The following is a 23,430-nucleotide window of genomic DNA, read 5'->3' as shown; positions in this document are numbered from 1 at the left end:
AGTTTGCTTGAAGGATAACAACTACTGTGTGGAGTATGGCTGTTTTTATCTAAAGTTTTTTTAAAATTACAGTTGGCTGTCAGCATTCATGGGTTTCAAAGTATTTCAAAAAATACTATTTTTGATCGGTGATTGAGTGAATACGCAGATATAGAAAGCTGACTGTATGTGTTGATTTAGGCCATTTTGTATAAGGGACTTGAGCATCCATGGATTTGGGTATCACCAGGGTCCTGGAACCAATCCCCTGAGAATACTTAGGGACAACTACATATATATATATATTTTAGGACAGATCACATTATAAAAACGTTATGTTTTAATTAAGAATTAGCCCAAATCTTACCACTCTTTGATTATTTTCTTCAGCTCCTAGTTTGAACTCATGTATAAAGTGTAGACAAAAGTATTCTTTGTTGTAAGCTGGGGTGAGTAATAGACTTTATTCTGATTGCTCTTTAGATATTAGTTGCTGCTTTGACATTCTTCCTTGGGAAAGATGAAGAGGAGAAACCGGACAGTGACTCAGAATCTGAGGTTAGTTTAATCATAGATGCTTCTGAGCTTTATTGTTTATCAGATTTCATTATTGCTCTCAGTACAAATTTTAAAGTCCATGACTGCTCAAGTTAGAAAGAAACTTATGTTACTTTATCCTTATTGAGTTCTGCTGTGCTGAGATTTTATTCTGTTTAGAATTTGTCACATTCAGTAAGATTGGTTCAATAATAAAACTTAGATTAATTCAGCCCTGTTCTTAGTTCTAAAGCATTGTCTATATCTCACTATATAAACTCAGAATGAAAATTGCTGGAACATTATTTTGAGGTAGAATGTCGACATAGAAGTTTAGAATGAGGGAAGGGAGAGGTATAATATGGCATCTTTAAAGTGAAAAAAATATTTATGATGTCGCAAAATTGTCTTTATTGAAAAATATTTTTTATTAAAATTAAAAAGATTAAAAAGAAAATCTAAAAAAATTTTCCTTTCCATTTTAGCACTTTGGTAACAAGAAAACTAGAATATGTAATAACATCTTTTAATTTGTTATTTTATTAAATAACATATGAACAGTACATTCTTTTATTTCTTAATTTATTTTAATTAGTTTCAAGTATACAGTACATTGGATAGACATTTATGTAGTTTATAAAATGATTCCCCTAATTGCTTCTTCTCTCCTCTGGTTTTCCACCTAGCCAATATATTAATACTAACTGCATTCCCTATGCCATGCTCCCCATCCATATGACCGTATATCAACTATTAATTTGTACTTTTTTAACCCTTTACCCCATTCTCCCAGCCCCCCAACCTCCCCTTCCCGTTGTCACTAAATTGTCCACTGTATTTGTGAGTCTCAAACAGTACATTCTTATTGTGAAAAATTTCAGATTTTTTTTTGATAGCTCATTTTTTTATTAGTTTCAGGTATACGGTACATCAGTAAGACATTTATATAGTTTGTGAAGTGATCTCCCTGATTACTCTGTCACTCATCTAGCTCTGTACATAGCCATTATAATACTATTGGTTCTGTTCCCTATGCTGTCATTCCTTTTTTTTTTTTTTTTTTTTTAATTAGTTTGAAGTATACAATACATTGGTTAGACATTTATATAGTTTATGAAATGATCCACCTGATTATTGTATCTTCCCTCTGGCTCTACACATAACCATTATCTTACTGCTGACTGCATTCCCTATGCCATGCTCTCCATCCCTGTGACTATCTATCAACTACTAATATGTATTTCTTTACCTTTTTATCACTTTCTCCCAGCCCTCCCACCCCATTCACCTCTGGCTGTCACCTGATTGTCCTTTATATTTGAGGGTCTGTTTTTGATTAGTTTGTTCTTTTTGTTCTTTAGATTCAGCATATTAGTGAAATAATATGATATTTATCTTTCTCTGACTTATTTCACTCAGTATAATAACCTCTAAGTCTGTCCATGTCAATGTGAATTGGTAGGATTTCACTTTTTTTAATGGCTGAGTAACATTCCATTGTATATATGAATCATAACTTCTTTATCCAGTTGTCTGTTGATGGACATTTAGGTTGCTTTCATATCTTGGCTATTGTAAATAGTGCTGCCATAAACATAGGGGTGCATATATTTTTATGAATGGTTGTTTTGGTTTTCTTTGGATAAATACCCAGAAGTGCAATTGCTGAGTCAAAAGGTAGTTCTATTTTCAATTTTTTGAGAAACCTCCAGACTGTTTTCCATGGTGGCTGTACCAGTTTGCAATCCCACCAACAGTATATGAGGGTTCTCTCTTCTTCACATCCTTGCAAACACTTCTTGTTCTTTGATTTATTGATGATAGCCATTCTGACAGGTGTGAGGTGATATCTCATTGTGGTTTTAATTTGCATTTCTCTGATGATTAGTGACCCTGAGCATCTTTTCATGTCTATTGGCCATCTGTATTTCTTCTTTAGATAAAAAATGTCAGATTTTATATATGTTTTCTTGACCTTGTCTTATTTCCACTTCCCAGTTCCTTCTTCACAGATAACCATTCAGCTTCTCATGCATTTATATATGGATTGTCTTATGTGTGTAGTAGGTTTTTAAAATATGTAATTAATATATGTTATTCTGCAACTTGCTTTCTTTGTGTTTGTGTGTGTATATATATATAATGTATATGTATATGTATATATACATAAGTGTACCAATTCATTTAGATCTTCCATTAGTACATATAGATCTACCTCATCCTTTTAACCTTCATGTAGTATTTCATAATGTGAATATATTATAGTTTAAGCATTTTGTTATTGATAAATATTTCTTTCCAATTTCTTTTTTCAAATAAAAGCAAAATTGTGTTCTGTTTATATATTCTACTTCAATATAAATTAAAAACAAAAATCAGTGCTGCAATGAAAATCTTTGTATGTGCACATGGGCAAATACTTTTTTACTGAATTTTTAAAAGTTATGTTCATTTAATAATGGTGCAGAGAATATAATTACAAAGAAGTGGTTGAAAGGATTACTCTTTGCTTCTGTGCAGATTTTCCTTGTTTACCATTTTACAAAGTAGTTTCTTCTTCAGGATGAAGGACCAACAGCAAGAGATCTGCTAGTGCAGTATGCCACAGGGAAGAAAAGCTCTAAACACAAGAAAAGATTGGAAAAGGCTATGAAAGTGCTCAAGGTGAGACTTGTACCTGGGAAATGAGGTAGGAATCATGGGGATGCAGAATATGTGTTTTTTAGCAAAAGCTTTTAAGAATTTGAAATAAAGAAATAGCATTTTAAAAAGATTAGAAATGTATAATGAATTTTTAAGCACTAATTTTTTTAGACTAGTAAATGTTTTCAGCTCTAGCAAAATCTGTAACTTGAGTAAATTCATTTGATTAAATTTACTTTTCACTTATTCTGATCAAGATGGCCTGTATTAGGTTATCTTTGCTAGCTATGTCTACAGAAGAGTAATAGGTACTCTGAGAATCATTAGTTTGGTCCTATGTAATTTATAATGCTTATATTTTCAAATTTTTAAAATTCTCACAGGTGCTCATAGGTGGAAAATTCCCAAGGTTTAATCTTAAAAGACAAAAACCACCTTTAATTTGTCTAGTTGAAAGAAAGGTTTTTGGAACAAAGATTTTTTTCTTTTTAAATAGTATGATGGGTTTGATGATAGCATTTAGCACATTAGCACATTTAACCCCAAGCACCTCATCACTGTAATTCAGAATGTAAATGTTTTTCCTCTCCTTGTCTTTCAGAAACAAAAGAAGAAGAAAAAACCAGAGGTGTTTAACTTTTCAGCTATTCACTTAATTCATGATCCCCAAGGTACTATAATGATGAGTTCCCAAGTTCCTTGTTGGCCTTACCTCTGCCTGTTTAGTTTCTTACCTTCTGAGTTACCAGAAAATATAAGATACCTAGCACTTAAGAGACAATACTTAGTTGTTATTAGTTTATTGTAACCTAGAGAATTTTGTTCAAAAGTGGTGACTGCCAGTCCACAGCAAAATAAGAAAAATATGGAAGAATAGCTCTCTGTGATTCATGTCTTTAACAACACAGTAGTGGTAGGACATTGTACTTGACCAAAGGAAAAATTCAGAATCTTTTATTGATCCTTTTTTTTAAAACTGATGTGTGGAAGCCAACAGTTTGGGAAACCTGTTCTCTGGAATACTAGTTCTCAAACTAGAGTGCACATTGGAATCGCCTAAGGAATTTATAAAACTATATTGGTGTTCGGGGCCTGCCATCCCCAGACTCTGATTAGTTGGTATGGGGTGCAGCTGAGCACTGGAATTTTTAAACGCTCTCTGTACTCTAATGCAGGGGTCCCCAAACCCTGGACTGTGGACTGATACTGATTTGTGGCCTGTTAGGAACTGGGCCGCATTAGGAGGTTAGTGGCGGGCGAGCCAGCGAAGCTTCGTCTGTATTTGCAGCCGTTTCCCAGTGCTAGCATCATCGCCTCAGCTCCACCTCAGACCATCGGGCATTAGATTCTCATAGTAGCACCGGTCCCTGGGGACTGCTGCTCTAATGTACAGCAGTGTTTGTCGACCTCTCTTAGTGTTTCTTAAACTGTAATAATGTACATAAAAATCACATGGAGATCCTGTTAAAGTGTCTGATTCAGGAGGTCAGGTGATTCTGTATGTCTAACAAACTACCGTGTGGACCAGCTACTGGTGGTCTGCAGACCACACTTTGAGGAGCAAGGCTCTAGAGAACTGTTAAGTGAAACACCTATCAAGCAGTCACCCAAGATAAGGATGCTAAAAATCTTGGGAATCCTTAAGACTTAACTTTGGGCACCATTGAAGTTTTATTCATCTGTATGTGAATCTTTTCACTTTTTGTCATTCTTGCTATTTTTACCATCCTGTTTCGGCAGAGTGATTTCAGGCACAGCCACACCAGAGTTGCTGATCTTACTGTCTTTCTCTCTAGCGTTAGATAATGTGCGGACCATGGACCCACAGTGTACTTCTCTGATACTCTCTTTTCTAGATTTTGCAGAAAAACTGCTAAAGCAGCTAGAGAGCTCTAAGGAGAGATTTGAAGTGAAGATGATGCTCATGAACCTCATCTCCAGATTGGTGGGAATTCATGAGGTTTGAATTACATTATGTTTCTCTTGGTGAATATTAGAAGTAAAATTATTCTTGGTAAAAGGAAAGTCATTAAGATAGAGCAGTGGCTTAATTTTATTCCCAGAAACCATTTAAATGCACATAACTTACAGAAAAATAGTCTTTCTTTCTGAAAATAGCCATTTTTATCATTTTCTTATCAATATGAATGGATGTTAAATTGTACATATATTTGGTTTATGGACAGACTATTTTGTGTTGTATTTTTCTACTTTCTTTTTATTCAACTTTGTTTCACATATACATTTTTCTGAGCCAACATAACCCACATATTTTTATCCACCATTACTGTATTTTGCAGTTTATATATCCACAGCCTTCCTGACTTCCAGACCACTCTAGTAGATTATGTTTGCAAACCTGAATTCTCTGGTCATTTATTTAATATTAAATTAGTTTGCAGAAGCTCCTTGGTAGTGTAATGTATTTATATTAAGTATACATATGGAAACTTCACACATACTGTCATATACTGCTAGACTAACTGCCATTGTAAACAAGGTGAGATTCCCAAAATTTAGGCCATAAAGAAATGACCATTGAGGTTGTTCCCTATTTTGCTTTTGTGACTAATGCTGCTCTAAACATCATTGAGTGTGTTAATTTCCTTCCAAAAAAACTTTTTAAGTAAAACAGTCTTGTTTATTGAAATCAAACAGTATAGACATATGTCAAGTTAAAAATGAAAGTATATATGAGTGAAGGCAGTCATTTCTTTAAGAATAACATTTAAAGAATAAATTGCCTTTTTTCCATAGGCTGCAGTTCTAAAGCAGAATTAGCAAGTCAATTCTGGTTACATTTGTGAAAGTAATTTCATGTCATACCTGAATTTGAGCTTGATAGGAAAGCAGAAGCAATTTGTAATTTAAATACGATTTGATGGAAATGATACCAGAGTTTCAAAACTAACTATAATTGAATATACATCTTTATATCGATCCCACATCTTCCCTGTTTCTTCTCTGGCCCTGGTTTTGCTCTGTGGCCAAAATAGAAAAAATTAATGTATTCTCACACATGAACTTTGAAAAAGACCAGTCCATCACAAAAGTTTCTCTTGAAGTCAAAGATTGCATTTGCTTTAATGACTGGACCCATGCCACCTTTATTTAGGTAGCCTCCAAAGGGGTAGTGTTTTCTCTCTAAAAAGAACTGAGAGTGATTCCTCCAGTGTGGTTAGATTGGTATCCAATAATAAAATCAGAACTGGGAGGGTTTTTTGTGATCAGATTATATTAGATGTGATTCAGATTTGAATTACTATTTTGCCAATTGCTTTGGAGCTTTAATATCAATGCTGTTCCTTCCTATAATCCTCTTTATTTTTAAAGACTAAAAAATTAGATCCATAGCCACACCAATTTTAAAAGTAGAAGAATGTTGCATTTTGGCTGCCTTTTTCCCCCTGGTTTATTCTGTATACACTTTCTTATTCCTTTACATAATGAGGATAGTATCATAGCCTTCCTTTCCTTTGTTGAAACAGCACATTGAATCATCCTAGGGCATGAATGCTTGTTGAGAAAAAATAAAAGTAAAAAATGATTCCCAAATAGTTGAGCTTGGTGATGTAATTGTATTAGGGGGAAATTAAACTCTGTAACTTCAGTTATGTATGTATTAAAATCAGTGCATTCTTTTTTGCACAGCTTTTCCTCTTCAACTTTTATCCCTTTGTGCAAAGGTTTCTGCAGCCCCACCAAAGAGGTAAGCCTCCTACTTGCCAGGTTTCTTTGGTGGCCTTGGGTACAAATAACCATCCAGAGTCTTTTTTTCTGGAATTACTAAAGACAAGAGTTAGGAATGAAGTGTGTTCTGTTTTAGGGAAGGAGAAAGAAACCCTTAGGTTTTCCAAAATCCGCCATAAGGTACTTGTTCTGCTCATCAACTTTAACAATTATTTTTGGGAAAAACAAAAAACAATTTGGTTTCTCAAAGCGAGCCTTTTTGTACACTAGTGCCCCATTTCCAGTTGGTTTCAATTATGTGGTCAACTGCAGTCCAAAAAAATAAAATGGAAAATTCTAGAAGTAAACAGTTCATAAGTTTTAAATTTAATGATATTCTGAGGAGCGTAATGACATCTCTTGTTGTCCAGCTCCATCCCATCCAGGACATGAATCATCCCTTTGTCTAGCATATTCACGCTGTATGTGCTCCCTGCCCATTAGTTCACTGAATAGCTGCCTCAGTTATCAGATTGACTATCTCAGTATCACAGTGCTTGTGTTCAGGTAACCTTTATTTTACTTAGTAATGGCCCCAGATTGCAAGAGTAGAGATGCTGGCAATTTGGATATGCCAAAGGGAAGCCATAAAGTGCTTCCCTTAAGCAGAAAGGTAAGTGCAGTACAGTAAGATATTTTGAGAGAGAAAGAGACACCACACTCACATAACTTTTATTATTATTGTTGTTAATCTTTTATTGTGCCTGATTTATAAATTAAGCTTTACGATAGCTATGTACAAATAGGAAAAAATTTCCTATATATAGGGTTCGGTACTATCCACGGTTTCAGGCATCCAGTGGGTGTCTTGGAATGTATCCCCTGTAGATAAAGCAGGACTATTATAAGACCATAAATACTAGTGGAAAAATGCTAAAAAAAAAGTTTAACCTTTTACTGTAACTTTGTAATGGATGTCAGGATTGTATCTTACTGCTCTCATTGTTCTCCTGTATTCTCAATTAAAAACAACATAAAAGCAGGAAAGAAGAGATGGTTGTTTTTACCTTTGAACTTGAACTAAGGTAGGAAGGAAACAAACCTTTATTGAACATCTAACATGAGTCAAGCACCATGCTAAGTGTTTTATATGCATCATCTCATCTAATCCTCACTTCAGTCCTGTGAGGTATAGAAAGAAAAAAAAAACCCAAGGTCAGTCAGCAAACAAATGGCAAGTTAGGATTCATTTCACTTCTGTAGCTAAAGGTTTTGTTTTTATGTATATACTTCCCCTTTTAAGGGAGAGTGTGTGTATACATGTATGTTTGTATTCATTTGTTTAGTGCTTCTAGGCTAAGCACTACATTAGATAATAAGAATTCCACAGTGGACACAAAGCAACATCCTGACCTTCACAGGGCTTCCATTCTAGGAGATCCAGAGAATGCTCTATATAACATGTCCAGGTGAAGATAAGTATTTTGGGGAAGAAGGAAGCAGAGTAAGGACAACAGGGAATGCTGGGGCAGGTTCTATTTTAGAATATGTGGTCAGGAAAGACGTTTTGATAAGGCAGCAATTGATCAGGGACTTGAAAGAAGCAAGGGAGTGAGCCATGCAGATATCTGGGGGTTGGGTGTTCCAGATGGAATAAGCAGCAATAGCATTAAGGCCAGAATATGCTCACCATGTTTGTTATAGTCCTGAGAGGCAGAACAATAAACTGACTATGACCTTTCTGATCTCTTATATTTTCAGAAGTAACAAAGATCCTTCTGTTTGCTGCACAAGCATCTCATCACTTAGTACCCCCAGAGGTGAGAACTCTTTCTTTTTTTCATCACCTAAAAGGATTTATTACCGAAACAGAAAGGATTGCAATTTGGTACATGCAGACGCAGTGAGCCATGAGCACACTTGAGTTGAGAACTCTTAAACCTTCTGTCTAGATCTCGTGCATGCACAGCAATGCCACTATTAAGTATATCATGTTGGCTTTTCCCACAAGGAATACTGCCCCCCTTCCCCGCCTTTTTTTAAATGACTAGAAAAGAGACTAACTCTTGAGGAGATATACACAGAAGTTTGGTTACAAAAACAAACAAAAAAATTACTATGGAAAGTGAAGTTGAACAAATTGTTGAGAATTCCAATTTCGTTTGTCAAGTCGTATGACAGAAGGACAGGAGTATCAGTAAATCTATAGTGATTATTTTTCAAAACTGATAATTCCTTTCTTTGATTAAAACAGTATTTGGATTGGATTATCCTGGGTAGGAGCAATTTCTTTAATTCATGTTGAAAAATAAGATTAAAGGAGAGCAAAATTTAATCCAAGGATAGCAAAGAATACTAAAGCGCAGAATGGAGTTATTTTTACCTGTCTTCCTCAGTCTTGATTACTTCTAGCTCCCAAACCAAAGATAGAATGCTGTTTTCCTACTACGAATAATCTATTATTCTTTATCCTCAAATGTTTGAGTAGGTACAGACATTGCTCCAGCACTCTTTTCTTTTATTCCCAATTCAGATCATTCAGTCATTGCTCATGACTGTGGCCAACAATTTTGTTACGGACAAGAACTCTGGAGAAGTCATGACAGTAGGGTATGTAGAATGTGGCTGGAGGCACTGGATGTGTTTTTAATGTACTGAGTTTGCTTTAGATCAGGGATCTCCAACCCCTAGGATTCTTAGGAACCTGCCGCACAGCAGGAGGTGAGCGGCAGGCCAGCAGCGAAGCTGCATTTGTATTTGCAGCTGCTCCTCAGCGCTACCATCACCGCCTCAGCTCCATCTTAGATCATCAGGCATTAGAATCTCATAGGAGCACCGGTCCTTGGTGTCAAAACGGTTGGGGATCGCTGCTTTAGTTGACCAAGATGTAAGATTTTAGATGGTACTGTGGCCTATAGGAAAGCAGTTTAAAATATACTGTCTTCTCAAGAGGTTTGGTATTTTTATTTTATTGGTCAGAATTTTGAGGAGGAAGCCAGAGAAAAGATATTTTGTTTTTCTAATCAACATTTTGTTTTTCTACTAGCGTTACTGTTTGAAATGAAAGATTGTTTAGAAATCAAAGTGTTTTTCTCTTCTTTCCTACCATAAATTCGTATCTTCCCTTGGAACAAATGATTTGTTATCGAATCACTCTTTAATCTCTAGACAGTGCACTGGCCCTTCTGATTCATTCAGAAACACTTAACAAGTGTGAACACTGGTTTAAGGATTGTCTGATCTGTCCTAATAACTAAGTGGTATGTGAAGAGCTGCTTTTTATGTAATTATTGCTGCGATAACAGTCCTAAAGACCTTTAACTTTACTTATTTGATCTAATCCCTCCTCCTCTTAGAGTTGGTAAGTAAATGCCACCATTATTTACTTTACAAAGAAGATAACTGTTTCTTATTCCACTAGTGGAGGAAATGGCAATAAACTAGCAAAAGCCCTCTAAGGCTGCAGTCCCTCACAGTCTCTACCATACTGCAGTTTTAGAGACCTAAGCCCTATAAAACCCAACTTCTGTTCCTTTTGATTTTTTACCTTTTAGGAAACCTTTGATTAAAATTACTGTTTAATTTTTTTTAATTCATTTTTCCTTTTCTAGAATCAATGCTATAAAGGAGATAACAGCTCGATGTCCTCTAGCCATGACTGAAGAACTTCTCCAAGACCTGGCTCAGTATAAAACACACAAAGATAAGAGTAAGTTGCATATAGAATGATTCATTTTTTATCTCAATAGACTCTTTGTTCTGGAGTTTCTAATTAAATTATTATTTTATAGATGTGATGATGTCCGCTAGAACTTTGATTCATCTCTTCCGAACACTGAATCCTCAGATGTTGCAGAAGAAATTTCGGGTAGGCAGAGCATGCATATGTTGATCTAAAGGTTATGATCTCGGAAGATAAGAGTAATTTCTTAAAATTTGAGTTTTAGTATTTGTGGTACTTCATTATGAGTATTGGTGATATGTGTAGTTTTATTCTGTAAGTTTAGAATACAATGGATTGGATATCATTACCTTAAATATTTTGTAGTTGGCATATGCTCTTTGATGATGACTGAGTCTTATAAGCCAGTCAGGCTGGTTCTCTTGAAAGCTTTTGACCTCATTCGCAAATTGGAATTCCAGAGATCAGTCAGTACCTGATGCCATTATTGAACAGGCTATTCCCCAGCGAGGTACCACCTCTTTGGAGTTGCGGCGGAAGAGAAATGGTGATCGCAGGACTTAATAATTATAACAGTTATTCTCTAATAACTTCCAGTTTCCTGATCTGGAAACTGGAAGAGAGCAAGAAAATAGTGGGCAGAGTTCTGGCTGGGAGATTTACTTTGACCCAAGGCATAAGTGAACCATTATTGTTATTCGATTGCTTCCATTTGTGTGTGTGTGTGTGTGTGTGTGTGTGTGTGTGTGTGTGATCTAAATTCATAATTGTAGAGAATCCTTTTCATGAATAATGTTTTGTAATCTAAGGACTTTGTTAAAAACAATTTCCTTTCCTTTAGGGTAAGCCTACAGAGGCCTCCATAGAAGCAAGAGTGCAAGAATATGGAGAATTAGATGCTAAAGATTACATTCCAGGAGCAGAAATTCTGGAAGTTGAAAAAGAAGAAGAGAATGCTGAAAATGATGAAGGTTCATTTTTATTTCATCATTATTCAGAAAAAAATCACTCCTATCTCTCTCTTGACCTTGAATTCTGTTTGCTGTTTGAACATTCAATCAGGAGATATTTATTGAGCAATGACTACGGACCAAGCACTGTTACCAGCATTAGAGCTAAAACATGGTTCTTGTTCTTAGGAGACTTACATTATAGTGTACGAGTTGTCTTTTCATGTCCTTCAGATTGGCTGCCCCTTATCAAGGGTGTGCTGGGCATTTGGGAAAGATAATGGTTTTTTGATTGTTGCCTAGAAAAAAATGATGAGGATTAGTCCTTAGCAGTTCTCCAAGATTTTCCCATTGAAGGAGGATGCTTGTTGAACTTGTCGAAGAATGTTTAAGAAACTCTATTCTGATTTCTGGGGCCAGCCTTTATTACATGGTTGCTAGAGTCCTGTCTTCTTCTTGTTCCTTCATTATTTCAATAGCTTTCTTAAGCATTAGCTATGGGCTAGTCACTGTCAATGCAAAGATGAATGATATGGTTTATGCCTTTGAGGGCATTCATAAAGAGCTGAGCAATAAAGTATTAAGAGGATTTATGATTGAGTGGTGCATAGGGCAGGAAAGAAGTCAGATCTACCTTAGAGGTTCAAAAAAGGCCTCAGGGAGATGGCGACCTGTGAACTATACCTTGAAATATAAGTGAGGAGTGGTAAAATAATGGAGACTAATACCTCTGTATTGAGGTGTCTACAAGGTTCCATTACATCCAAAATCTTCTACCTCAGTCTAAGTGACTATTAATAACTAGTTTTTATTTTAAATATGTATTAACATGCTTGGATGAGTTAGATACTTGCTGTGTGGCCAAGATAAATGTACAAGTGCAGTTTTGATGGACACGGTTTGGTAGAAAAAATGTGGGCTCCAAAATCAAACATGGTTTTTTATGATTTCATTGTAGGCAACATTTTCTAACTGTGTGGCGGCTTAGGGCAGGTTACTTGACTCAGTTCCTCCTCTGCTGATTTGTGATGGTTAGAGGAAGTGATTTTAAGGTTTTGGCTCAGGGTAGATACTTGGTCAGTGCTTATTTCCCGTTCTTTAAATTAATTAAATTGATGTGGCTTATTTAACAATAAATATTGCTCAATTGTTGGTCCATAGAGCATTTATTTGAGGATCATAACCTTACTTTTCTTTTGCTTGATTTATCTCAATTTACCATGAGTACACAACCTAAAATGATAGCACCCACAGTGTGTTCTTTCTCACACAGATGGGTGGGAAAGTGCTAGTCTCAGCGAGGGAGCAGATGATGATGGTGAGTGGGTCGACGTGCACCACTCCTCCGATGAAGAACAGCAAGAAATTGTAAGTCTCAAAGTTTCCTTCTACTAGCGCATCACTCTGATATTTGGTAAGACTTAATTTATCCTGGGCCTTGTTGGGGGTCTTAAGCTCTCACGTGAGCTCGTAGCCAATGTAAGCCTTTGTTGTGTGCTCTCAAGTCCGAGAAGCTGCATAACATGCCCATGGAGGAGCGGAAAGCCAAAGCTGCAGCTGTCAGCACCAGCCGAGTTTTAACTCAGGAAGACTTCCAGAAAATCCGTCTGGCCCAAATGAGGAAAGAACTTGACGCTGCTCCTGGGAAAGCCCAAAAGAGGAAATATATCGAAATAGACAGTGATGAAGAGCCCAGGTACAGCGGCACATATACAAGGTCTTCAGTCAACTCACATGGTAATGAAAGTATTAGGGAAATGAATTCTATCCTTGTTTTATGATACATTTATTCCTTCATCCCAGGGGTGAGTTACTTTCTCTTCGGGACATTGAACGACTTCATAAAAAGCCTAAGTCTGACAAGGAGACAAGACTAGCAACTGCAATGGTGAGTGAGACCTACCATTCCCTAGTCCTTGAAACAGAAAGCAAAGAAATGAAATATGATCCAGAACTTATGTAGGCACAGAATGGCAATATTTTATTTTAATGTTATAAATAAAGGTATAATGAACATAGAATTAAACTCACAGATATGAGATGTTTGGTTAGATGAGTTTTAACAACTAGATAGCCATGTAACCACCGCCTGAAACCTGTTAGAGAGCACAGAAAAGCACTATTACATGTTCATGGTATTGAAGAGGCTCATTACATTTATCAAAGTCTTTAGAAAAGCAGAGGAATGTTTACAGTCATTAATGAAAAGCCAGAGACAGTTGGAGTCTGCCTCTGGCAAGTACATGACTGTGATTGCGCCCTGCCTTCAGTTCCAGCTTCATTGTCTATACCTTTGCTTATTTTAGGCACCATCCCATACTGGCTCCACATCACCCTTTGCATTCCATTTGTACCTGTTTAGATAAGTTTAAAAACCCATGTTCTTTTTCCTCCACACCTTTACATATACTATCTCTACTTCTTGAAATGCTTTACCCTTCATCTTTCCTCCACCACGAATGCCTTTGTCCTGCAAAAAACAGCTAACGGATATCCCTTTCTAAGAAGCTCCTCAGATCTCATCAGACTGAATTATGACCTTTTCTTCCACTGAGCTCCCCTAGCCCCATTATAACACATCATGGTCCATTTTCCCCTGGACTGAGTTGCTGGGGAGCAAGGACCATTTTCCATTCCTTGCCATGCAGTAGAGTACCTGGCACAGAGGAGACGTGTATATTGATTAGATAACTCTTGAACTGTTTGTGCGTGTGTGTGTGCTGATAGGCTGGAAAGACAAACCGAAAAGAATTTGTGAGGAAGAAGACCAAAATGAATCCATTTTCCAGTTCCACAAATAAAGAGAAGAAAAAACAGAAAAACTTTATGATGATGCGGTATAGTCATAATGTCCGCTCAAAAAATAAGCGTTCCTTCCGAGAAAAGCAGGTGAGTTCAACTTGAAGCTTGAATGGCTATAATAGTATTGTCGTTCTAAGACTCTTACATTTGAGTTGGACCTGTGCCTTTCAAAGACCTTGTATTGTGTGTGTCTCAGGATAAATAAGGGAGTGTTATTGGAGAGGTGGAAGGTAGTCAGGGCATGTAAATCCTAAACCTGACTTGGTTGAAATTCATCTGTGTGACCAAAGGGGAGTCTAATTTTCTTCTCTAAAAAAGTAAAAGGGTGCAAGCTAGATGATTTCTCAGGTACATTCCCTTGCTAAAATTCTCAGCAATTTCTTATGTGAAATATCAAAATGAACTGAGTTTTTGAGTGCTTATTTATGTCTGGTACTTTTATTTTAAAGCAAGAATTATGTTCGTAGTATCTCAAACAATTTTTGTAAAGCAGTGCAAAATAAATAGTTTTGTTGTTGATATGATCCTTTCTCTGTGTGCCCCTTTGCAAAGCCTTTATGTTTATAGGCCTTTGAGATTTCATTTTATCCATTTTCAGTCTTCGATGGTTATTCCTCTGCTGGGCTTGCTTATATCAGTAATTTACTATAGTAAAATAAATTTATGTTTTAATGTCTTTTTCTTCTGGAGGTGTACCAGTGTGTATCAAACTGTATTCTGAAAAATCTCCAGAGAATCAGGTCAAGGGTAAAGTAGTCCTACATTCTGAACCCGTGTTCTAAAATGCTAGGCCAGGACCAGCCTTCCCAGCCTGAATGTAATGGTCAGCTCTCCAGGGCAGTGCTCTGTGAGGGAACCAAATCAGTGTTAACGGAATTAAGGTGCCCTTTAAAGTCTGCCTGTTTATTTAATCTTTCTAGTTCTAAACTGTGTTTAATATTATGTAAATAGTAAAGTGACAGCATTCGCATAGAAGGTGTTGAAATTGAGGTGAAAGGAAAGGTGCCATTTAAGATTTAAAATTTTCCCAGCTCAGTTTAAATTCATAGTTGAATTGATTAATTCCATGAATTTATCCTTCACCAGTCCTTTGTGAGAGTTTATAGTTGAGTAAATAGTTGGTAGGCTTTGCGTCATTATGAGGTTTCTGTGACCTTGCTACAGTTTAGCAAAGGCTATTCCTGTGCTCCCTACATCTTTCCTCTGTTTTTTTAGCATGCTTTTTTGTCATAATAGCGAAGCTTGACTTTGTTCATTGTTAGTATGTTAATTTAATCAGCATACAACAATATGCACAGGTACTGTGATTAAACCAGTTTTACAGATGAGAAAATAAGACACAGACGAATTTGAGAAATACCTCCTTAGTTGTGCAGATTAAGTTAAAATGAACTTCTTGATTTTTTTTCTACTTCAAGTGCCCCAGCTATTCTGCCTATCTACAAAGAAATATCAAGACCCAGATATGAGCTAAAGGCAAGGAGTCAATAACTTAAAATCATAAAATTTAAAAAATTTGAATCTTTAAATGTAGAACCAGGCAAGTTACCACCTCACCCTCCCCCCCAAAAAATGAACACATATCTTAATAAAATTCAAAAGCTAGCAATCTTAAGAAGTTTCTAGGAATCCAAGAGTGGTGCTTAGGAATTAATGGAATATTATCCATCATCACTTAAGATACGTATGTTGACCGTTATTTTTTTAATTTGGGTTTATTCTTGATGATCTTTTATTGCATATTCTGTTTTTTTCTGAGACATATATCACTTTATAAGGACTTTCATAGGTTCACTTTGAACATTGGTCGTGCGGTCTTCTTTTTCTCCAGATTTTAAACTCTTTATTTTCAAATTTAAGAACCCAGCTCCTATGGTTAGGGAAGGAATCCAGGGGATTAAAGCTTGGAACCAGTTGAATTGGAATACACAATTCACCATTCACTAAAGAATACAAAATTAATTCTTTCATTTTATTGTACATACAGCAAACACAAAAATAATTAAACAGGTTACAAATTAGCCCATAATATTTGACATAAACCGCAATTGTCAAGATTTTAATTCTGAATTAATTTCTTCATATTTGAGCCATTATAAAGATTAGGTGTTAATATTTATTTACTGTAAAAATTTTATTTTAATAGTTGCTTTATATTTATTTATTTTTAAGAAATAGTTAATACTTGTTAACATGATTGGAGGAAATGATAACTTGAAACCTATGGTACCTCTTAGGCGCAGATCCCATGCTCAGATGTGCTTGTGTGCAGATTGAGTGTTTTTGTTGAGTTTTAGATGTTCAGCATATTGTGGTTTCAAGGGGAGAGATCTGGGGATGTCTCTCACTACGCCATGTTTCTGACTTATAAAATTTTCTTAGTTCATTTACTGCATTAAACAAACCCATTTGAAAATCTTCAACTAAGAGAACATTTTTTTGTATTCCAAATTATATATTATAGAGTTATCTTAAATCTGCACAAGTGCTGAATGCTGTTTAAAAGCCTTTACATGGTCCTTAAGTGCCATATTTAGTGGAATATACATGATCTTGAAAAAGGTGATCGTGAAAAAAAATTTTTCCCGTCGGCTTTAATTTAGACAATGTGTTCCACCTCAACTCTAGAATATTAAGAGCTGTATAGACCAGAGAAGTACTGTGTATTATCCCTGTGGACAGGTGATGCTCCAGTCTCTATTTTGTGACTGCCCCAGTTTCGAGCTTTTGTCCCCAGTGTTGGGTGAAAGCAGTCAAGAGCTTTGCCAACCTGGTTACAGCTTTGATCTGCTATGGGATATTTCACTAATTGTAGTTTTTCAGAATGATTTATTGACTTAATGATTTCATTTTGGTACACTTCCATGTAACCAAATTAGTATCATGGGGTACCCAAGAGTTACCATGTTTAGATATTTTTTTCTTACCTTCCAGTTGGCGCTGCGAGATGCACTTTTGAAAAAGAGAAAAAGAATGAAGTAACCTGGACAAGCAAGTGTTCCATTCCAAGGAGAATGTTAAATTCATGTCATTACTCTGAAAATTAGTAAATCAAGAATGTTTATTTACATTAAGAAGTCCAGAAGTACTATGTTATAAAAACCAAAGTAAATTTAGTAGCAATTTGGTGTTTTTATTTTGGAGATGGATAATATGGGGATGTTTGAAATGCAAATAGTAGTGGTATTATAAAATTATTTTCTAAATTTAGTGTTCATATAAAGGATAAATTATTGAATGTCTGCTAATTTGTCACTATAGTTATAAAAATGACCATAATCCCTCACTCAAGGCATTCACAGCCTATTTGGGGGATTTGGGGACAGGTGTATATATGTGTATTTACAGTGCAGTGTAAATAGTTCTCTAGTAGAGATAGGTCCATACTTCTGTGGGGTTGCAGAGGCCTTACAGGACTCCGCAGGGCACAGGAGTTACATATCCCCTTGAAACACAACAGGACAATGTTACAAGAGTAAGAGGTTCTTACTTGTAAATAGGCTTACCTGCTGAAAACAGGTCCCTGCTGTACAGATTTTGGGTAGACAATTTAGCTCTTTTAGTCCATCCAAAAGATTTAAACATTTCTTTGAATGCCAGGTAAAATCCTTGCTTTCTAAATTGCCTTATGTATAAATAGTAATCTTTGATTGTCTTTAGGTTATCATTTGAGTTGCTCATTCTTCTATAGAGGAAAAAGAAATCAAACTGATTTCTTTAGCCTTTTTTTACCCTGCAATATTTTCAGCCCAGTGTTTGCCTTGTGTCCATAAAGGGTTTCTGATCTCAGATAGGTACTCTTGTATGTCTTGAGTGGCTGTGTTGGTCTCTCTTCCCTAAGTATGCTTGAGTAAATTTCAGGAGACAAAAAGCCTTGGTCACTCTCTCTGTTTGCAGGTTGTCGTATTTAGAAAATTTATTGCCTTGTACCTCAGATTTTTTAGATAATGTGGTAGATGAAAAAATTGCTTCTCTGTTACTTTAAAGTAAAAAGCAATTTTGTGCCCACTCAGAATTATAAAGTTTCTAAGAACCACTTTTCTTGTTCTTTGTCCAGTATCTTCTGTTCACTTTCTGAGTTCAACTTCAGTTTTATTTTAATGAAACTTTGTGACTTGCCCCAGGATGCCCCAGATCACTGGGCATTAGTTGTGAAGACCTTGAGGATTAATGATTAAATTGCACTGGCCTAATGAGGGGAACTGTCAGGAGTCAACCTCAGCAGCTTCAGCATTTCACAGGAAGTGTCTGGTGCAAATTTGAATGTTTCAGATTAAAAGCTACTCTCTTTTTGCATTTTTTGAGCTGTCTTCTCACGTATCTAGCTCCAGAGAGAGATATATAAAATTCAAAATGGCAGAGCAGCTAGGGTCCACAGTTCTGCTGCATGAATCGTGATGGTCCAGGAAATTTCATCCTTACAAGGGACTTTCCCACCCCATTGAGATGCCAAGAGGCCGAGTCCAGTCTGTGTTCTGACCTCTGTTCTTCTACTATGGGTTCACTCTGCTCTTAACTGAGGTTTATATGCAAGATAGAAAAATATCTGGCTTACAAAGGTACAGTCTTAACTCTGTTTTATGTCTTCAATCTCATAATACCTTATTTCTATCTGATTCCTTTTATTATTTTATAAATCTCTTGAGAATATTTTCTATTTAAATTTGAAGATCAGATCCCCATAAGATTGGATGCTGCCAGCAAAGGCAGACATACCTTCCAGAGTAACTTTTTCCTTGAAGAAGTCACCAGAGTCTCAGCTTCAGCTGTTCGGTTTCAAATTTTTGTCAACCCTAAGTAGATCCATTTCTAGGAGGAACTCACACTGTCCAAGCTCATCATATATATAAAGAGATGTATAAATCTAGAATGGTGATATATAATGTATGGGATCTTAGCAAGTTCCATTAGAAAATAAGCTGCATAAAAGACAGTCTGTTCCCTGCCATATCCTCAGTGCTTAGCAGATATTTGAAACCTGATTTAATCTCTATCTGTTTTCTCTCTGTAAATATAATACAACCTACCTCATTGATTGTTTTAAGAATTTTGAGAACTAATGTTTATAAGCACTTAGCATGGTATTTGCCACAAAGTAAGCAGCATTGAATAAATTTCTCATCAAAGATTAGATATCTATTCACTTTTTATTTTATTTTTTGTTGAATTTACTTGAAATGACAATTGCAGTTGCTACAGATATGTGTTTTACCCCTCATTCGTTTGTGAGTGAACTAGTTTGAAATACAAAAGTGTATACTGAATGCTCGCTATGTGCAAAGCACTCTGCTAGATGCTGTGTGGGTTGCCAACACAATGTTAGTGTCATGTAGAAACTGAATCCATTGAAGGGAATAGACTTACTAAATGACTGTAATACAAGGCCACTTCTAGAGCTATCAGAAAAAGCACAGCCTAGGCCTGGGGCATCCTGCTGGCAGGAGGATGAAATGCCTGTTTGCTGACAAACATGCTTAGGATGACCACAGCAGCAGTAGGAGATATATTCCTGAATCATAAAAGAAATGTTATGGTTTAAATTTGGTACAGTTTTTAAAGGTTATGGTTAATATAAATTTTTTCAATACTTCATATTCTAATTCTTTGAAAATTTATAATCTATGTAGTCTTGTATGGCAATTTCGTTTAACCAGAATGTTTAATCAGTTGGAATATTTGTTCTTCAAACTCTTTTAGATAAACACTTTTAAAAACTGTTCTACCAGGTGACATCCTTTCATTGTATAAAAATAAAACTAAAAATTATTGTGTACGTACTTTTAGAATGTATTATATATTTTAAAATATTGAATATGAATAGGAAGGTAAGATACTGACATGGAGGCTTTTTTCTTTTGTAAGGAAATAACTTTTCTCTCCGTATAGTCTTTGGTCTGCACTTGTTTAAAAATGCAAGTGAGAACAGAAAGCACAGCTAATTCTGTACCATTTAAATACCATATATTTGTATAGGGCACTCCTTATATGGTAATCTTATTTCCTTCTACAAATTCTGCTTTCATTGTTTTATCAATTCGATCTCTATGGAGGTGGTTAAACTATGATTTATCCACATGATGGAATATTATGCAGCATTAAAATGTTTACAGTAAGAAATGCTTACAAATGAAAAGAACAAAGTACAGAAATTTATAGAATAATCCAATTAAACATGAGAGAATAGAGAATAATAAAAGCCCAAGGGGAAGTATGCCAAATATGAAATGTGGTTTTCTTTGGTATTAGGATCATGTGTGAGATTCTTCTTTCTACTTTCTTAATCTTTTACAGTGTACATGTTTTTATATATGTCATTGAATAAGAATAACTTTATCTGAGACTGGAGAATAAAGGTGCCTGAAGACTAACCCTTGTGAAATGTTTTTAAATCAGAGGGGAATGCATTTAAACAAGGGATTGATGTGAAAATATGCCAGAGTAGTTGTGATCTTGCCTTCTTAGCCACTCTCTTCCACTCGTTTATTGACGGAGTGCTAGATGGGACCCTCTTACTCCAGCCAGCAATACAAAGTGTTAGCAAAAGTGCTCAGCACAATTCTTAGGGAACATAATTTGTAGTATTCATCAGGAGCCAAAAAAGTCATAACCTTTGATTCAAACCCACTTCTGGGAGTCTTGTCATGTAAAATGGTCTAAAATATGGCAAGAGATGTGTTCGTTCTGCCCAAGTAAAAGAATATGCATCTAAAAGTAGTCTGACCAAACTGGAGTCTGGCATGAGAAGTCTGGAGGTAGACTTGCTGGTTTGTGCTCAGCGATGCTCTTGGGTACTTAGTCTCCTTTTCTGCTTTTGTCATTCTTAGTGTGTTGAAGCCAGGTTCTGGATTCAAATGCTCATTCTTTGACACAGCTGCACTGTTGCTGACAAGTCACTCCACACAACATCCTCATCTGTAAAACTGGAGATAATGATAATACCTTTGCCTTCATAGACATTTCTTCTGTGTTTAAGGCAACAGGAAGGCCCCTTGCCACATCAATAAAGCAAAAGCTTTCACAGTATCCCTGCAACAGCCTTCCCTTAGTTCTCATTAGCCAGAACTGGGTTACATGGCTACCTTACCAAGAAGGGAAGTCAAGAAACCAGGAAACAGGATTTACTGGCCTCTCAGCTTAGGTGCACTGTAACCATGCCAGCAGAACTGGGCTTCTGTTAGCAAGAAAATAAGGGAAATGGATTTTGGATAGGCAACTAGAAACGTCTGCCACAAGCTATTTGTAGGGAAATAGTCATTGCAACATATAGTAGTAAAAATGGGTGCAAGAAAATATCTAAAATATGGGAATAGTTAAGCAACTTGAGATATAATTACTAGATGGAATATTCAAACTGTTTTAAACAAGCACATTGATAAAAGGTTATCTTAAAGATAAGGTAAATAGTGTGGAAAATGTTATGCTATTTTTAAAAGGAAAGTACAAAATGATTTTAAGACGTGTTTTTCACATTTTTAGTTGATGAAATTGGGATGTGTCTCAAAATTTTGCAATAGTCTTGACATAATTGTCATTGCCTGTACATTCATGAACTTCATCTCAAAATCTTAAGTTGACATCTGCTAATATCAAGCAGGGATTAGCATCAAAATTTGCAGGGGAGTCAGCAGCTTATAAGCAAATTCCAGGAAAAAAAGATTTTTTTGAAGTTTTAAACTTTATTAATATATAATAAATACATAAAAGTACAAGTACCGTTAACTATACTTAAGCTGAACAAAGTTTTACAAGTTGAATACACTCCTGTTATCAGAACCCAGACCAAGAAACAATATTACCAACACCTTTTAAGCCCCCTTTTTGAGTGGAGAACTCAAGAAATGCTGCATCATCAAGGTTCTTTAAATGGCACACAGAGTGGTACATGGAAAAACATGGGTATCTGATACCAAGTCAAACAGGATGATTCAGAAGAGTCTAATTCTGAATGCAAAAATCTAATTTTTAATTCAAAGAAGCTTATGTTATACTTTAACCAATTTGTTTCACTTTTTAAATGTATGAGTAACTGTGATTTTTAAATATCTGTGATAATAGACTAAGAGCTCTCAGTGCATATGTTTTTCAATTCTAGTAAGAAGGCATTGTGTTGTAGTTTAAATGGCATTTGAGTTTTTCTTTGAGATACATAAAATAATGGTGCTTCTTAAACTTACAATTTTATAAATATAGTAGGTATATGAAAATAGTTGTTTGGTTTGTGTGGTGGAAATAAAGTTGATTGGATTTTCTTTTATTGTACATATTAAGCATGTATTAAGGTCCTCCAGAGAAGCAACCAATAGGAATGAGATTGATGATAGGTAGGGTAGGTAGATAGGTAGGTAGGTAGATAGATGATAGATATAGATAGATGATAGATGATAGATAGATAGAATGAAAAAGAAAGGAAAAAAAAAAAGAAAGGAAAGAAAGAAGGAAAAGAAAGAGGAAAAAGGAATTGGTTCATGAGATTACGGAGGCTGAGAAGTCCCGTGATCTACTGTCACAGCTGGAGAATCAGGAAGGGTGGTTGTGTAATTCAGTCCGAGTCTGAAGGCCTGAGAACAAGGTCTGGCAGTGTTCCAGCTCAAGGGGAAAAAGCAAATTTGCCCTTTGGCTGCCTTTTTGTTCTATTAAGGCCCTCAAGAAATTGGATGAGTCCACCCACACTAGTGAGCGTGATCTTTCTTACGCAGTCTACTGATTGAAATCCTGTCTCTTCTGGAAAGACCCTCAGACGCACTCAGAAATAATGTTTGTTTAGCCATCTGGGCATCCCGTAGCCCAGGCATGTTGACACATACAATTAACCATCGCAGAACATTTTATAATGTAATAAAATGTTTATGCTAAATGTTTTTTAAAAATAAAACATTACTTCTAATTCCATTCTTGGCAAGATCCAGTTTGGGAGTAGTTGCTATTCCTTATATCTTAAGTTAACATCAGATCCAGGATTGCTTTAAAAGGGAGCTTGACTAAGTGGAATGATAAATTATGGACAAAGTGGGAACTTAATTTTAGAAAATGTTACAAAAGGAGAAGTTTTAAAGAATTACATGAAAACTAAAAATAAATTATGATATTTTACAACTTCTTGTTTTAAGTATACTTAAAAAAGAATCTTCCTTTAGAAAGTTTTATAAACATTACCATTTTAATTGTGGT

General features: G+C 35.7%; 1 protein-coding gene across 1 annotated transcript in view; it reads left to right on the top strand.

Annotated features, from left to right (window-relative positions):
* The window catches only part of SDAD1 (SDA1 domain containing 1), a 29,962-nt gene extending 9,332 nt beyond the window's left edge, over nucleotides 1–20,630 (top strand). The window contains exons 8-22 of the mRNA XM_039845481.1: nucleotides 463–537; nucleotides 3,079–3,180; nucleotides 3,761–3,830; nucleotides 5,016–5,119; nucleotides 6,811–6,868; nucleotides 8,590–8,648; nucleotides 9,362–9,438; nucleotides 10,440–10,537; nucleotides 10,620–10,696; nucleotides 11,352–11,481; nucleotides 12,734–12,828; nucleotides 12,966–13,156; nucleotides 13,264–13,348; nucleotides 14,188–14,349; nucleotides 17,197–20,630. Of these exons, the coding sequence (XP_039701415.1) occupies nucleotides 463–537; nucleotides 3,079–3,180; nucleotides 3,761–3,830; nucleotides 5,016–5,119; nucleotides 6,811–6,868; nucleotides 8,590–8,648; nucleotides 9,362–9,438; nucleotides 10,440–10,537; nucleotides 10,620–10,696; nucleotides 11,352–11,481; nucleotides 12,734–12,828; nucleotides 12,966–13,156; nucleotides 13,264–13,348; nucleotides 14,188–14,349; nucleotides 17,197–17,244 (1,431 nt within the window). The 3' untranslated portion in view covers nucleotides 17,245–20,630. The remainder of the gene's footprint in view (nucleotides 1–462; nucleotides 538–3,078; nucleotides 3,181–3,760; nucleotides 3,831–5,015; nucleotides 5,120–6,810; nucleotides 6,869–8,589; nucleotides 8,649–9,361; nucleotides 9,439–10,439; nucleotides 10,538–10,619; nucleotides 10,697–11,351; nucleotides 11,482–12,733; nucleotides 12,829–12,965; nucleotides 13,157–13,263; nucleotides 13,349–14,187; nucleotides 14,350–17,196) is intronic.
* The last annotated feature ends 2,800 nt before the right edge of the window (nucleotides 20,631–23,430 follow it).

This window comes from Pteropus medius, unplaced genomic scaffold (assembly GCF_902729225.1).
Source record: "Pteropus medius unplaced genomic scaffold, Ma_sr-lr_union100, whole genome shotgun sequence".
In the NCBI taxonomy this organism is placed as follows: domain Eukaryota; kingdom Metazoa; phylum Chordata; class Mammalia; order Chiroptera; family Pteropodidae; genus Pteropus; species Pteropus medius.
This window is presented reverse-complemented; position numbering and strand designations above follow the sequence as displayed.